The sequence below is a fragment of the Vitis riparia genome, chromosome 8 (genome assembly GCF_004353265.1).
Source record: "Vitis riparia cultivar Riparia Gloire de Montpellier isolate 1030 chromosome 8, EGFV_Vit.rip_1.0, whole genome shotgun sequence".
Classification (NCBI taxonomy): Eukaryota; Viridiplantae; Streptophyta; class Magnoliopsida; order Vitales; family Vitaceae; genus Vitis; species Vitis riparia.
The window spans coordinates 19,875,139-19,890,269 of NC_048438.1; the positions used below are offsets into that span (position 1 = coordinate 19,875,139).

Genomic DNA, 15,131 nt, shown 5'->3' on the forward strand with positions numbered 1-15,131 from the left:
AATTACATCCATCACTAATTGTGTATCTATTGAACTGGCCTTTATTCGATTAAATGGCATAATGTTCACTGAATATTACAGACCATACAAGAATTTAGCAGACAAAACTTCAGTGGCTGCTAGTTAGATCCTGAGAACCTGGCTCCTCACTGTCTAGGTCACCCAAAAAACCCTGGATAATGTCTTGACCTGCTACTACTTGCTGGCACATAGCATGTGCAAGCCCTCCTGCTATGCTCCCAGCCGCTCTGCCACCCCAAAAACCCTGGAAAATGTCTTGACTTTCTACTGCTTGCTGGCATATGCCATGTGTAAGTCCTCCTGCTATGAACCCAGCCGCTCCAACAAATAGACCCGCTGTTATCACAAGCACAGTTTTTCTAGGCCCAAGAGCCTCTGTAGCACTAGGTGCACCATCAACATCAACACCTTCCTGAGTGGAAGATCCGCTGCCTTGGTTCCCTTGAGGGACACCCATTTCTATAACAACCGCTTCATTTAATTCATCGCTTCTATTTTGGCTCAAATTGATTTCCCTAGGCTGCATGACATCACCAGAATTAACATAGGTAGAATTTGGGATGAATTATGTGCCAGTTTGTGTAGAACTCATAGTGGTGTTGTTTGAACGATTCTGACCATGGAATTGGTTCCAATAATTTTCATAGAGTTATGCTTGATTTGGTTAGAGGATCAGCACTTACCATAAATTGTGGATTTAGATTAGCAGTGGCACATGCGAGGTGTGTGTCAAACTCACACCCACTGCAACGATAGAGCCAATGATCAGAACCAAGGTTTCCACATATGTCACACCGAAAGCCTTTGGAGTTGGAATATGGAGGGGCAAATTCAAGTTTTAGTGTGTGAGGATGAAAACGGTGTGTTTCTGTGAGTGGCATTGAGGAACATAGGGTATGGTAGTGAACAAGGCAGATACTGCAGTTGTAGGAGAAACCCGAGCCTCGAAGGCCACAAGCCTTGCAATCAAAGGAGGCTGAAGGGACCAGGTTCAAATCATGGTTAGGGTCAGCTGGGTGCCGGATTAATCTTGGTAGATTGTAACAAGTAGAGTGGAGATAGTGGCTGCAGGGTTTGCAAGTATAGTAATCCTTGCCAGCAACTATACTCATCTTGCAACCTGAACATACAGTGTGCCCTTGTGGCCAAAGGTTGGTGAGTTCCAATGGGTGCTCATGACTGAAGTGGCTGAAGTCACGCATTTCTTCAATGCTGAGCTTCCCCATTTCTTTCACTCCTGGTTTTTGGATGCTGTCTCCATTGCGCATGCATTTAATCCTAAACTATTAGGCCAAATTTTAAAATGAGACGAAGAACAAGAGGCTTGTCTTCTAACATTTTCTTCAACATAGTCAACATTTTCACACTATGATTAGAGTATTCTATTGGGTAGTTGTTTTCATTGATGAATTTTCAGTTCTTAGTTTAGTAAACAAGACCCCTACCTTGTTTTATGCCATTGGCTATACTCTGATGCTTTCAGAAAAGACCATGAAGAAGCCGCCCAGTGGGAAGATGCCAAAGCAAACACCTGCAATTGCAGGTTCTCTACACGATTGCATGGTCTCTTTCAATTCTTTATCTTAAACAGAGGAATTATTTTGCGCTTCTGCTCTAAATAGTAATAAAGGGACCATCACAGAGGGGAATATAAGGAAAACCAAATGATCCTTTTGAAATATGGACAAGCTAAACAGCAACAGCATCATTTTAATGCACGGACCTGGAAGCAGACAGACCCCAAACAGCTTCATTTGCAAGGAAGACATGCAGAAAAATTAAAATTCCATCTGATAGGATATTTTCTCTCTAAACCATTTGATTTATTAATGATCAATTTGAAATTTGAGTCCAAGAACCTAAAGCACCTGATACCATTTTCTCCAGTTGTACACTGCACAAAGTCTTATGAATTCACCCACCATTATGATCCTGAAGGGCATTTATTTACCGCATTTATGTAACCAACAAACTAAGTAAAGACGAGGAGGGAAATTCATTTCCACAAGGGAAACTATTTCCAGTTTATTAATTTTCCTCTCCTATTGAGGTCAAGATGGTGACATCTAGTTTGCTCAACAAAAGGGTTTAATATCCTGGAGGGCTCAAGATGATGCTTTGGAACATTAATCATGGTCACAATCTTTATGTTACATAAATCATTCAGTATATTCATTGTTCAGGTGCAGACAAATCCAAATTAACTCAAGGGACTTTTTCCGCAAGTTAAGATGAGAAATAGCAGTTCTGAAATTGACTATAACTGAATCAGATTAATCTAGTATTAAGAAGAAATGTGCCTGACAAATTAATTTGATCCCATCAAGCACATGTTTCACACAGTGGCATTAATTAACAGTTGTAATGGAGAAACTTAGCAACTGATGGACAATGTTTTTGAAAATAGTTCAGAAAAAAGTTTTCAAGAATAATTCTTAAAAATAGTTCTTAATTGTTTTAGGAAATAGAATTTAATTCAGAAACTCGAGTTTCCTTATCCTATTCTCTATCAAGATATGTACATGAATATTACATAAGTTCCTAAAATATTCTCAACGCTTTATGAAGACTAACCAAAAAAATACTTCTAGCTTGTTCAAAAAATAAATAAATGTTTTTAATAAAAAATTATATAACTGTTTTAAAAAAACAATTATTTCTGATTAAATATCGTGGAAAACAGTGCGAAGATGAATGAGAATTTTAAGAAAATATAGTAGGATAGTCAACTCAGAATTTACAGGTGTTAGCTAGGATACATAAGAAGCTGAATTTATGGGATTTTTTGTGAATGTCAAAAAACAGTGGGAAATATTCGTTTCTCACTTGTTTTAAAGAAACTTTTTTTTTTTTTTTCGGTGAAAGAGATAAATGTCAAACTAGAAATTTTTTGACAGGTTCCAAACAAGATAGGGTTTCCAACATGATCATGGGAAGTAATTCCCATTGACATCAGACATGGGATTTATGGTTGGGAAAGGGTTCCCAGGAATAGTAGCCTCTCTCTCTACCAAAAACTAACTTCGTTAAGCCATTCTTTAGGGAATTAATTTGTGGATATTGAAAGTTACTAAGGTTTCATCCATGGAAATGTTCTAGGGCATGGAAAACCTATTCAGTTATGCACTCAACTTTGCTGCGTTTCGAGGATAATTGTCCTGCTGAGTTGATGATTGAGGAAGATGCCAAAAGGTCTAAACAGGACAATGTTCAACTTGCTTTTACTCTTTTTCGTCGTCATTGTGTTATCGGGTAGTGCTAAATTCTATCCCAGTTAACCAAACAAGGAACATGAGCAGGCAGACTTATCATCACTTGACTACTGCATGGCGATCATTTAAAGCATTTTCATATTTCAAATTTGCATTTTGAGAAAAAAATAAATAAGAGAAGAAACTGCAAGTCCGCAGTAACATTCGCTATGGTGAAGGTGAACGAACATTTGTTTAGTCTGCTCAAATGGAAGTCGATCAGTTCAAGGAGACAAACTAGAATGTATATGAGCTTCAAGGAGCAATGATGGTTTAGGAGTGGATTTCTGTAAGGTTCTGGCTTCTTAGTTTTCCTTTCTCACTTTCTGTGTACTTGGGAGTTGAAGGAAGCAACCACAACTACACTTGGAGAATGGAAAATTCACCCAGAGTTTACTACATTGAACAACCCCCCTAATAACTGATGGATTGTTCAAGGTGGTAAACCCTGGGTGAGAGCCATGCATCCTCCTGGTTGTTAATTATATGATCATATGCCATGGATGTCCAAGTCTTCTCATAACATCTAAATTGTCTCTGCAAATGCTATGGGGAAAACATTACATGTCGAGGTTGGTAAAGGAGCCAGTGCCTGACAAGAGGCCAGGGATTCAAAACATGGTGCAATTGCTGTTGGCAATGGTATCTAGGGCAATTAATGATATTGATCATGCACCAAAAATAAAACTAGAAAACAAAAAAAAAATTAGGAAGAAGTTGATCAACTTATAGTTTCAATTACTACATGCAACTGGAATTTTCTAAAATAAAATTGTCCAAATATTTATGAAATGAAAACCACTAAAAACTTCCCATATAAATTGTCCAACTGCAATATCGAAAAAACTTAATGAAATGAATAACGAGTTGTAAATGATTTATGATGCGAACTAATAGATTTTGAATGCACATCTGTAATTTGGTGGTTGGCATTGCAACTGTTTAATTTTTTATACTGACAATAATAATAAATTCCTCAAAAAGATTTTTTTTCTAATTATAGTTCTAGCATTACTTGTATATATAGATGAGATACATGAAGGGTTGTCTTCTTAATTCATTTCCGTGACCCAGGGACTCTAATTAGCCACATTAACCTTGGGAACCCTAAGTTGAGATTATCAATCTCATATAGTAACAAAAACTGGATCATATATACTATTACTCATTCACATATGCATAAGATGCCTGTAAGAATGCAAGGTCTTCCTGCTAGCCAAGACATTGCCATTCATGAACACAAATTTCTAAGGACAATCAGATAACCTGATGCCATTTCAAAGGACATTGCCATGACAGACCTTACTGACTAGAAACAAATGACGCCCATCAAATCAAGTAAACTCAGCGCCATGGCATTAACACACGGCATTGTTGTGAGGAAATGGAAGTATATATATTACACAACAACACATTGTTTGTTAAGTGATTCCTTTATTTAGATTCAGCACCAATTTTCTTTTAACCCTAGAGATTAAAAACATGGCACAGCTATTTTAGCTAAAAATCAGGTAGGGCTTTGAGAAAATCCCATTTTTCATATATTACAGTATATTATTATTCTATGCATGTGCAACCAAACAGAGCATTAAATGCTAGTTGCATGAGTTTCAATAATGAACTTACTGTTATTTGTACATATCCAGCAAAGGCCAATTGCTGTCATTCTCAGAACCATTATTTCATTTTAATTAATGGATAAGTTCTGCCCATAAAGTAAAGATATATAACTACTTTTTCAGTTACCTATAGACGTTGGACATAGATAGTGCCAGACTGCTGCCACGGCTACTGCCTGAATCTAAGATAATTTAACAAATACGAAAACTAACACTACAAATTGAAATAACAACCATGAATAAATGCAACTGCCCCAGAAGGGAAATGACGTGATGCTTTTCTTTCCTTTTGCTCAGATTCCAACTAGGGTGTCTCCTAATAGTCAGAGACTTCCAAGGCAAGCCAGGCTGATGATAGCCAATGAGAGTATGAAGGGAAACAATGCCAACTAAACACTATCTAATGCATGTGACTCACTAGTAGCCTAAAGAAATGAACTAGAATACAAGAGTTATGATTTGATTTTGATTAGCATTAAACCAAAATAGAAATCCTCGTTGGGATTTTTATATAGCGCATTCAACCATTAGAAATAAAGTTGTACTCATCACTCCTAATGTTGAAGATTTTAAAATTGAGAAAGTCACTAACCGTACATGTACATGTGAAATGTATAGCTAAAGAAAGAAACATTAGCTCAACAAAACAATGAGGAGTTATGATTTATCCATGAATGACAATAGAGTACAAGATTTATAAAGAAAAATATAGTCATTGATTTCAGTTTTAATTTAAACTAAAATTAGAACTGTGCTTTTTTCAGTTCCTAATAGAGGTAGGATTAATTAGTAAAGGGTCACTTGGAAGTGGATCTATCAATTATGTGCAGTACAATGTATGTTTGGGAAACTGCATAGAAAGAAAAGTCACGAGGTATGGAAAATAAATAGAAGAGTTTAATATAGTAAGTACAAATTATGTAGCATCAATGCCCTTGAAGGACATTCTCATTTGACTTTTGGGTTAACGAGACAAGAAACAATTGAAGAGGAAGAACAAAAGAGAAGAAAGAAACGGGAGGAAATCAGTCTATGGAGCAAAATAGAGGATCACAAGAATAAAGAGATAAACATACTACCCGGTGATATAGCGAAAGGTAAACCCAAAACCTAGGGTTTGGAAATAAGTTTATGGGGAAGTAGAAGACTGTAAGCGTCTCAAAAAGGTGAGGGGACAAAAAAGAGGATTACATGGAGGGAATCCAGATTTAGATATTACCAATATATTAAGCTGTCGACTGGTCACACTCAATGTTGCCTTCATGCAAGACAACCAATCAATTTGTCCATAGACCAATCGTTTCTTTTAAAATAATTAGACACAGCTAAAGCCAATCAAGACTCTTTCAAAGCCCATGGATGGAAGAAAAGAAATCAGGAGAAAGGGAAGAGACAGCTCATTTCCCTCATTAGAATAACAAGTAACCATGTCCAAACAAAGCCTCAAAAAACTAGGAAACCCCACCATCATAAGACACCAAAAACATCACTTCTTAAATATGTTCATGTATATAATATACAAATATATAATAAATGGGAAAGTGGGTAGGGGGACAAGAAAATAAAAGGTCACAATAAATGGGCCATGATATTAGATATCAATAAATACAAAAGGAGTTGACAGGCCGGGTTGAAAAGATTGACCTGCGTCTCTTCATCACAGAGAGAAACTCAGATTCTCCTTCTCTCTTCCCATCTCCGTTGCTCACTGCCACTGCATATGATCCATGATCATTGAAAGCCTACAAAACAAATATCACAAAACACCAGCATACAACATATATATATTTATATTTGTATATAAGAGAGAGAGAGAGAGAGAGAGAGAGAGCGAGCGAGCGAGTAAAGAGAGCAAAGAAGAGAAAACAAAAGCAAGTGAAGAAATGACAAATTAAGAAGATGATATAATCCAATAATCTCCATGAGTTTTAGTGAACTTTTGCTCGTCTTTCACCATCCATGAATAATATAGAAATATTTAGTTCATGAGCTAGCTAGTACTCATGGGAGTGGTGGTACATTGATGTGTCACAGCCACCTTGCGATCCATGTCGATTCATGGCTTCCCTCTGGTTATTGTGGCTAACATCATCTTCTCTATCCATTCTAGACCCCATTTGACCCGAACCCGTCGCACCGAGATTGAGATAAACCAACCTTGAATCCAGGTTTAGGCTAGCCATGTTGCTGCTGCTGCTGCTACTGTGATGATCATCGCTCATTGGTGGGTAAATTGTAGTAGAAGAAGGAGCGTTTGCACTGCCTTCTTCCCGAGAAAGAACCAGAGCTGCGGATTGAACTAGCTCAAGGCAGAGCCTTAGCTTATTTGGTTCAATGTGTGTTAGCCCCGGAACAGCCCCTTTGAAGAGGAAATCAGAAGTTAGGGTTCGAAGTACGTCGAGAGGTGTGACACCATCCACAGTTCGGACATTCGGGTCGGCGTGGTGATCCAGAAGAACTGCCACCATATCGGGGGATACCATCTCGGCCGCAATGTGGAGTGGAGTTTTCCCAGCTGGTCCAGCGGGGTAGTTCACATCGGCTGCACCAAGCTCGAGCAAAGCTTTAACCACTTCCCGGCTACAATTCTCAACAGCATAATGTAGAGCTAATGCTTCGTCGAGATTGAGGCCCTCACCCATGACCATAAGCTTGACCAGCTCCACATCAGATGAGTCGAGAGCTCTTCTCATTCGACGAATTTTCTGGTCCTCGAGATCAGCCGCAGCACCAATATCTTGGTGGTGGTGGTGATGGGGCATTAGGGAACGGCGAGCAAGAGAGGACTTAAGTCGAAGCTCTTCGATCTTGGCAACCACATCGATGGGGAGGTGCTTGGCTAGGACTTCTGGTGGTAGGCCAGATTTGGCAACAAGGTGGGAACAGGTAGTCCAAAGCTGGTGCATGTCTTGCTTTCTTGAAGCTATTAGTACTTTCATTACATCTTCAATCGAGGCCTTCTCCACCATGCTTGCCAATTGCTTCTGCAACCCGTAAAAAGCAATAAACAAATATTCGTGAATGGAATTATTCAAAGCAAAATGATGTTTTGGAAGTTTTTGCACTGGAAAAAATGTGGGTTGTTTGTGCGAAATTAGCTTCTAACTGGTCCTTTATTTCTTTCCAATCTAAAACCAAATGGGGAAAGTTGAATATTTGGGAAAGATTTGGTGTGCTCACTGTGGAAGACAAGACTAGAGATGAACAACTATATATAGAAAGTATTGGGTATGCAGCATAAAGATAAAAGAAACTCGATTAAGAGACTCAGAATGGCACATGAAATCAAGATAGACTTGTATGTGACACCAACAGCGACAAGAACACCTTACCCCCATAAAAAGTATAAGAAAAAATATGGCCAAAGGGAGCAAATCTGGTTTGTATCTCAAGTGAAGAGAAGAAGAGAGAAGAGGATTAAAGAAGAAGAATAAGAACCCATGAACATGACATACGAAAATTGAAACAATTGTTGGAACGAAGGCTTTAAAAGAAACTGAAAAGGAGATATGCAGTTGCAGAAAAGAAAAGGTACTATGTCTCTATGATCAAGCACAACAGCTTCCAAGGGAGAAGATAATTATAAGTTAATAAATAAAACAAAATTTTCTGCCCAAAAACGAACCCACGGCACCCACCGACCCACTTCGTCAGACGAAGATGAAATTCGAAAAATAAAGGGCAAAAACCCACCTGAAAATCCCATCCCACTTCCCAAAACCAAACCCGGTAAATGTTGAAATAACCAAAACCCATAAGCGCTTAGTTGGACACAGTAATCAAGAGAGAGTGAACACAAAGAAAACAAACAAGCGATGATCAGCCATGGATCAAAAGAAGAGAAACCTGAGTGAGCAATGCAAGCTGTTCGACGCCGAAAGATCTAGCAGCAGCCAGAGTATCGAGAGCAAGATCAACGGCTGAAGTGCAATGCGTGTGCCAACACCCTCTCTCGCCACAATTAGGCCTGGGCTCATGCTTCTGGGGCACAATAGAGACTTGTCCACTGTACAAGAACTGCAACACCAACAAAAACACTTCATACCCCACTGAATTCACAGGTATCACGTGCGAATTCCCGCCCCTAGGCGACGTCGCCAACCCCGCCGCTGCCGAGCCCATCCTGGAACCCCCCGGGTCCAGCCCCGCCGGTGGGTCAGGTCCGCAAAAGAATTTCCTGAAAAAGAGGCTTCTCGCTGCCAAGATGCACCGGTGGGCATGTACCAATCGACCCTCCACATTGAAAGTTACATCGCTGAAGGCTTGGCCATTGATGAGCAGGTTTAGATAGTCCAGAGACAGAGATCTTAAGGAGTCTTCAAGGGTCATGGCTAGGGTTGATGATTTGCAGATGTAGATGGAGGAAAAAGACAGAGAGAAAGATGTGTATGGTTGTGGGGTTGATGCGCTAGAAGGCGATGAAGCTTAAGATGAGAAAGCACAGGCCAAGATAGGGATGGAGATGGAGAGAGATAGAGAAAAGCTCGGTGCTTTCATCTCTTTCTCTCTACTCTTTGACGATGTACTGTTATTTCTTGTGAGATTCTCTCGATGGAGTGGTGTGGTGTGGTGTGGTGTATTGTAGTGAGATATTTTGAGAGAGGGAAAAGAGGGAGAGAGAAAGAGAGAGAGGGCGAGACTTGAGAGAGAGCAATTTGGGTGGCCATTCTATGCGGCTGTGGTATTTAAAAAAAAGAAAAAAATAAAAAACAAGATATAATAATTAATTAAAAATGGAGAATGCAAAATAAATAAATAAATAAATTGATGGGTAAAGAATTAGGAAATGAAAATTTTTATTCATCATAATCAGTGCTGCACTTTGTCTTTATTGGGAACTATACACAATTCCAAAATTTACAGTCGTTCTTCAAAACAATTATAGTTTTTATTTCAGAAAATCATTAACTTTTTTTTAACTAAAAAAAAAGTATAAAATTCCCCTCCTGTTAAGACCGTCAGTCAGCTCTTCATGGTTCTACTTTTCTAACCTCTTGCCAACATGTACAGGATACAGATAGATAACCCTCGTTCATGAATCATACTCATATATGTGGGAGTAGGTTTTGCTGGACTCTTCCCACTGTAGCTCCTAGGTGATATTTTTAGAGCATCACAGCAAGTATAGGGTGCCTTGGACCACGAAAAATAATAATATTGATGATGATGATGATGATGATAACCTTCTGGCCTCTCTACCTCTTGGAGCCCAAAAAAAGATCCTAACTTACACCTACTACAGTCAGGGACAATCTTTTTATAAAGACATGTTCTAATATTTTTTTTGTTTTAGATCTTGTTGTTACAAGCAGTGATGTGAAAACGGAGCTCAAAAGGTTGAGATGCAGTGCAATTAGGTTTTGGATTCAAATTTTGGCCCTCTGGGCATTTTCTCTTCTTTATGATCAGCCAATCCTCGGGAAAAAAAAAATGGGTAGTGACCAATTATAATTAGTCAAAAAATGGTTACAGTGAATCTCCCAAAAGGAAAAATGGTTCCGAAGCACCATCTTTTTGGATAAGATCACTGAAAAGCGGTCAAATAGTTCCAATCATGAAAATGATCCATTTTAATGTAGAACAACTCAGTTGAGAATTTGAATTTGTTCAGGGAAGATGCTATTTATGATTTGTTGATGTGATATATGATTATTAAATCCAGATAATTAAAGATAGCAAGAAGATTTGATTAATAAAGAAATGTAATAGTGTTAAGAATTTTTCCCCAAATAGATTTAATATCTGTTGCTGCTTTATTACCTGATCAAAATAGGCATATGTTTGATTCTCTATTAGAAAACTGCAGCTGAACTCCTATTAATTAACATTTGTACTAATAAACTATTTAGCAGTAGGCTATAGCTTAAAGTTTTGAATTCAAAGGAAAAGGATTCAGTTTTCATTCATTGAAGGTCATGCATCCACTTTGACTTGTATTTGAAAAGAAAAAGAAAAAAAAAAGAAGCTTAAAATACTGTACCTGGAGTCCTGGACTGTGATTTTGAGATAATTAAGAAGATGCAGTTGGAAAGTGGGAAAGAAAGGTCGTGGGAGAAGCCGTGCCCGGCCACTTTAACTTGATGCAGTCGACACCCCATAACTTATTTTCTTACACAGAATAGTTCCACTTTATGATTAATTGAACAGTAATAGAATTTAATTTTCTAAGGCAGGACATATGGAAAGAAGATCTTCACTGCCAAGCCCCAACAGACTGTTATAAACTTCCAAATTCAAAAGGGAAAATAAGTAGACAAAAATCGGAAGAGATTAGATGGAAGAGAAAATTAAGAGGGGGGAAGAAAAGAGGTGGGCGTGGGGAAGCGTGTGGGGCGGGTCTTGGGGGGAGACATGGGGAGTGGTGCCACTCTGAGTGAATAGAGAGGAACAGTGTGTGGAGGTGCACGTGAGACTAACACTTGGCACGTGTAAAGTGGGAGTGATTGTAACTGTTAGTGGGCAGTATTTATAGTAGGGTAGTGAGTGAGTGAGAGTGTGAAGGACTGATGGAGTGAAAGAAGCTGTTGTTTTGCCCTCCTCTCTCTCTCTCTCATTACAAAATCCCATCGATTGACAACACATCACTGACTGTCTTATGATTTCAAGACCTCCGATTTGACATTTGACTTGTCTTTTCACCCCCCCACCTCTCCCCCTTCCCCCTCTCCCCCTCTCCCATTTATTCTCCCTCCGTACTCTATACTCCCTTCTTTCTTTTTTTCTCTCTCTTTCTACATGTCTCTGATCTCATCGTCCCCGACGTACTCCTTCCAAGCTCCCCCATTTCTCAATACCTAGCCCATCTAGATATGGTGGTACCATGGAAAACTGGAATGGTTTGGTTCTCCCGATTTGGTCCTCCCATGAAGAGTGCGCGCAAACGCTACTCTACCACCATGATAAACAAATAATACCACAATGATTTGGGCACTTTTTAGGCTAATTTCATTTTCAGATGAAGGAACCGGAAATGAACTTAATTTACAATAGCAAATTTCATTAAAAGGAATTGGCGTACAGGAGGCTGAAATGAGTTTGCTCAGATGAGGACGATCCCTTAATGCCCCATGCACATGTACCAATCTGAAAATCTCACTCGAAACGACTTTACAGACCTTCCCACTCTTTTCTGGGTAAATGGGAATTTATTCTCTCACCCGGACAAGTTGATAGAATCACAAACATTCAGCGACGCCCATTATTCTACATTAACACACACACTCAATTTAAGGATATTTCTCTTTTGATAAAAGCCATTTTCCTATTGTAAATATAGTACTTTTAAAAGCAATGTGTTTAGCATTCCTAGATTTTATGTATCATGATTACCAACAAGAAAAGGAAAAGGTTGAATTATGGAATATTCGTTCTCAAAATAAAAGTAACTTAGATCTGTAAAATCTCAAGGCATCCAACATGGCATACCATAAACCTAATCAACTACAAATAATTAAAATAAAATAAAAATATGCAAGTTGCGGTATTTGTGGCTTTTCCATGTTTTTGTATGGTGTCAGAATTTTCCAATTTATAAACTTGTAAAAGACAAAACACAAAAATGCTACATCATATATGCATTGAACTGATTTAATAGAAAATCACTATCCTGAGATGTGAGTCTTGTTGATTTGGATACAAGTTTAAACAATGTTTTAAAAATTATTTATATAATGTTTTACTTTTGTTTTACATGGTACCATATATTTTAGTGTGAAGTGGTCATAATGAAATATCCCCGTGTGGTACCACAATTGATATTATTCAGTATTAGTACAAATCACACGCTTAGAAAGATATCCCTAATAGTCATGTCAGTACCTATATAAATACACATAGATGCCGTGTCCACACATGTGCATCTTTTTTATTATAGATAGTTGTCAATCAATTTAGTTAGAGGATAACATGTGAAAACTTTATATAGTATAAATACTTGAGAATATTCTAAAAAGATAATTGAAATTTCACTATAACGCTATATATCAAATTTTACATGAATTTTAAATAATTTGATTTTATCGAAAACCACCAATTTGCAAGGTAATTTGGAATTGAGCCATTTGAAATCTTAAAATATTGATAAATGATATGAATGTAGAAAAATGTTACATGCAACCAAAATGTTTATATATAAAGAATCAATAAAAAATTAGTAAAGGTCCACTAGGCGTTTATGATATAATATATATATATATTAACTCTAGAATGTCAAAAATTCCTGTCAAGAAAATGAGTTAATTCACACCTAAAACTAAGTACAGTAATTTCCTTAAATATTTCTTAGAAAAGAAGAATTGCTTTTTCCCTTTCACTGTCATGTGAGAGAATAGTATGTTATTGAAAAAGAAAAAAAAGGAAGTTGGAAGCATTACTGCGTGTGAACATCCCCCAATGGTGTGCCCTTCCCTTCTGCTCTACCCAACTAGTTGGTACTCGGTAATGCCATTGCCATCACACTCCCACAGCTTCTAAAATGGGTGTCCATTAAATCCCATCCTTCTACACCTTTTAAAGTATCTGCTTAAACTTTCTACACATTTTTTCTTTTTCCGGGAAATTCTTTTCCACTGTAAAAACAAAATGCTAAAATACCCATATATACAAACTCTACACACCAGATTGGCCTTGATGCACCCAAATATGCCTTCACTGTGTGGCTTCAGCGCGTGGGAAATGGTGGAAGCAAGTTAATATACACGTTCTTTATACGATTAAATCCAAAGTGGGGTTGTGAAAATCCATAGGCATCCCAAAAAGGAGATGTAATCTGGTCCTTTTTGTTCTCTGAGGAGTCGTTTCAATCTCTTTTTTTTTCTTTTTTCTTTTTTTCAAAAACCCAGTTTTTGGGCACTCCTAATGAATTAATTATAAATCCTAACAATTCATTACAGCCCCCCTTTTTTTTTGTTTCCTTTTTCTGGTTCCTAGAGATGGAGAAGGGTGTATGACCCTATTCCATTCACCATTTGGTGTGAATACATGGGGAGAGGAGGAGGATGCCACTAACCAGTAATAGGCATATCTACTAAATTAAAATGGTGCAGATAAAGGAGTGGCACATGCGTTGATCAAGGTCACCAAATGTGGGCGAGGCAACAGTGGGGAAGCATGGTCAAAGTAGAATGGCACAAGCATTATTCATTTCCTTGTATATTCATATCTAGTGGTGGTGAGTAGTAGACACATGCACCATTTTAGAACAAGTGGTGTGCGGTCAAGTTCTTCGGGGGGACAAACCAGACATCCCTTGATTTCCATAGACATTTGGTATCGACGTTTTCGTGCATGGACCAATTTCACAATACTAATGCTACGGTGATGTTTGGATATAAAGGGATGCGTGTGCGTGCACGTATGCCGGAAAGGTAACATGCTTGTTGAGACACAGCTTCTGTTATCCGTAATGTCATATGTCAATTGACTCAACCACGACATGGTTTCTGGTCTTTTTACCAAAAATCAATCAATGAATATGTCACAACCTTAGGCTATATTAGATTTTTTAAAAACTTGACAAAAAAAAAAAGAAAGGAAAAATAATATAAAAGATATATAAATTTTTAATTATATTTAATTTTCTTAATAAAATTGAATATGAGAAGTCTTTTTTTTTAAACTTTTTTTTCTCTTTTTTTATTATTTTCCTTCAACCAAACAAACATACTGCAGAGGAGTTATGAAATGAATATGATTGGTTGTGTAATAAGACAATCTGTTATTAGTTGTCATTAAAATGGTGACTCATGATTAATTATTAATTATGGGTAAATAATACATCAGGGGATTAATTAGCTTCCATGTGCACATAAGAAACACACATGACCGTTGGGGCCAACCCAAAATCAATTGTATATTTTGAAATTAATGGTGAAAATAATTATGATGTTTTAAAGTCAACAATTATTTTGTATAGTTTTAATAAATGATCATTGGCAACTAACTTAAATTCTAAACCCTAAAAGTATCTTTGTCATATTACACTCAAGCATAGTCATTGAATATTGATATTTTTTTCCTTTGAAGGCCTAATCGAGTAATTTTTTTCCTTTGAAGGCCTAATCGAGTAATAACTAATAAGAATCTCGAATTGATCAACCAAGGAATTTGAAAACAGCTGGATTTTCTTCTTCAAAGAAAACAGCTGGAATACCTTTTTTTTCTTTCAAATTTCAAGGAATTGCAATAAGACGTAGTTGAGATGCTTTAGCATTTATGATGGAGTGTCGGAGAGGGAAGAGCT

At 37.5% G+C, this 15,131-nt stretch overlaps 2 protein-coding genes across 2 annotated transcripts; both read right to left on the minus strand.

The window, feature by feature from the left end:
* Nucleotides 1-23: 23 nt before the first annotated feature.
* Nucleotides 24-1,255, minus strand: LOC117921230. Its single transcript, XM_034839063.1, has 2 exons — nt 705-1,255; nt 24-541 (listed from the first exon to the last, which is right to left on the minus strand). The coding sequence occupies exons 1-2, from the start codon at nt 1,245-1,247 to the stop codon at nt 110-112; spliced, it is 975 nt and encodes a 324-aa protein (XP_034694954.1). The 5' UTR covers nt 1,248-1,255; the 3' UTR covers nt 24-109.
* A 5,498-nt stretch (nt 1,256-6,753) lies between these two features.
* LOC117921328 (BTB/POZ domain and ankyrin repeat-containing protein NOOT2) lies at nt 6,754-9,536 on the minus strand. The gene is made up of 2 exons (XM_034839196.1): nt 8,738-9,536; nt 6,754-7,875 (listed from the first exon to the last, which is right to left on the minus strand). The coding sequence occupies exons 1-2, from the start codon at nt 9,218-9,220 to the stop codon at nt 6,886-6,888; spliced, it is 1,473 nt and encodes a 490-aa protein (XP_034695087.1). The 5' UTR covers nt 9,221-9,536; the 3' UTR covers nt 6,754-6,885.
* Between the last annotated feature and the right edge of the window lie 5,595 nt (nt 9,537-15,131).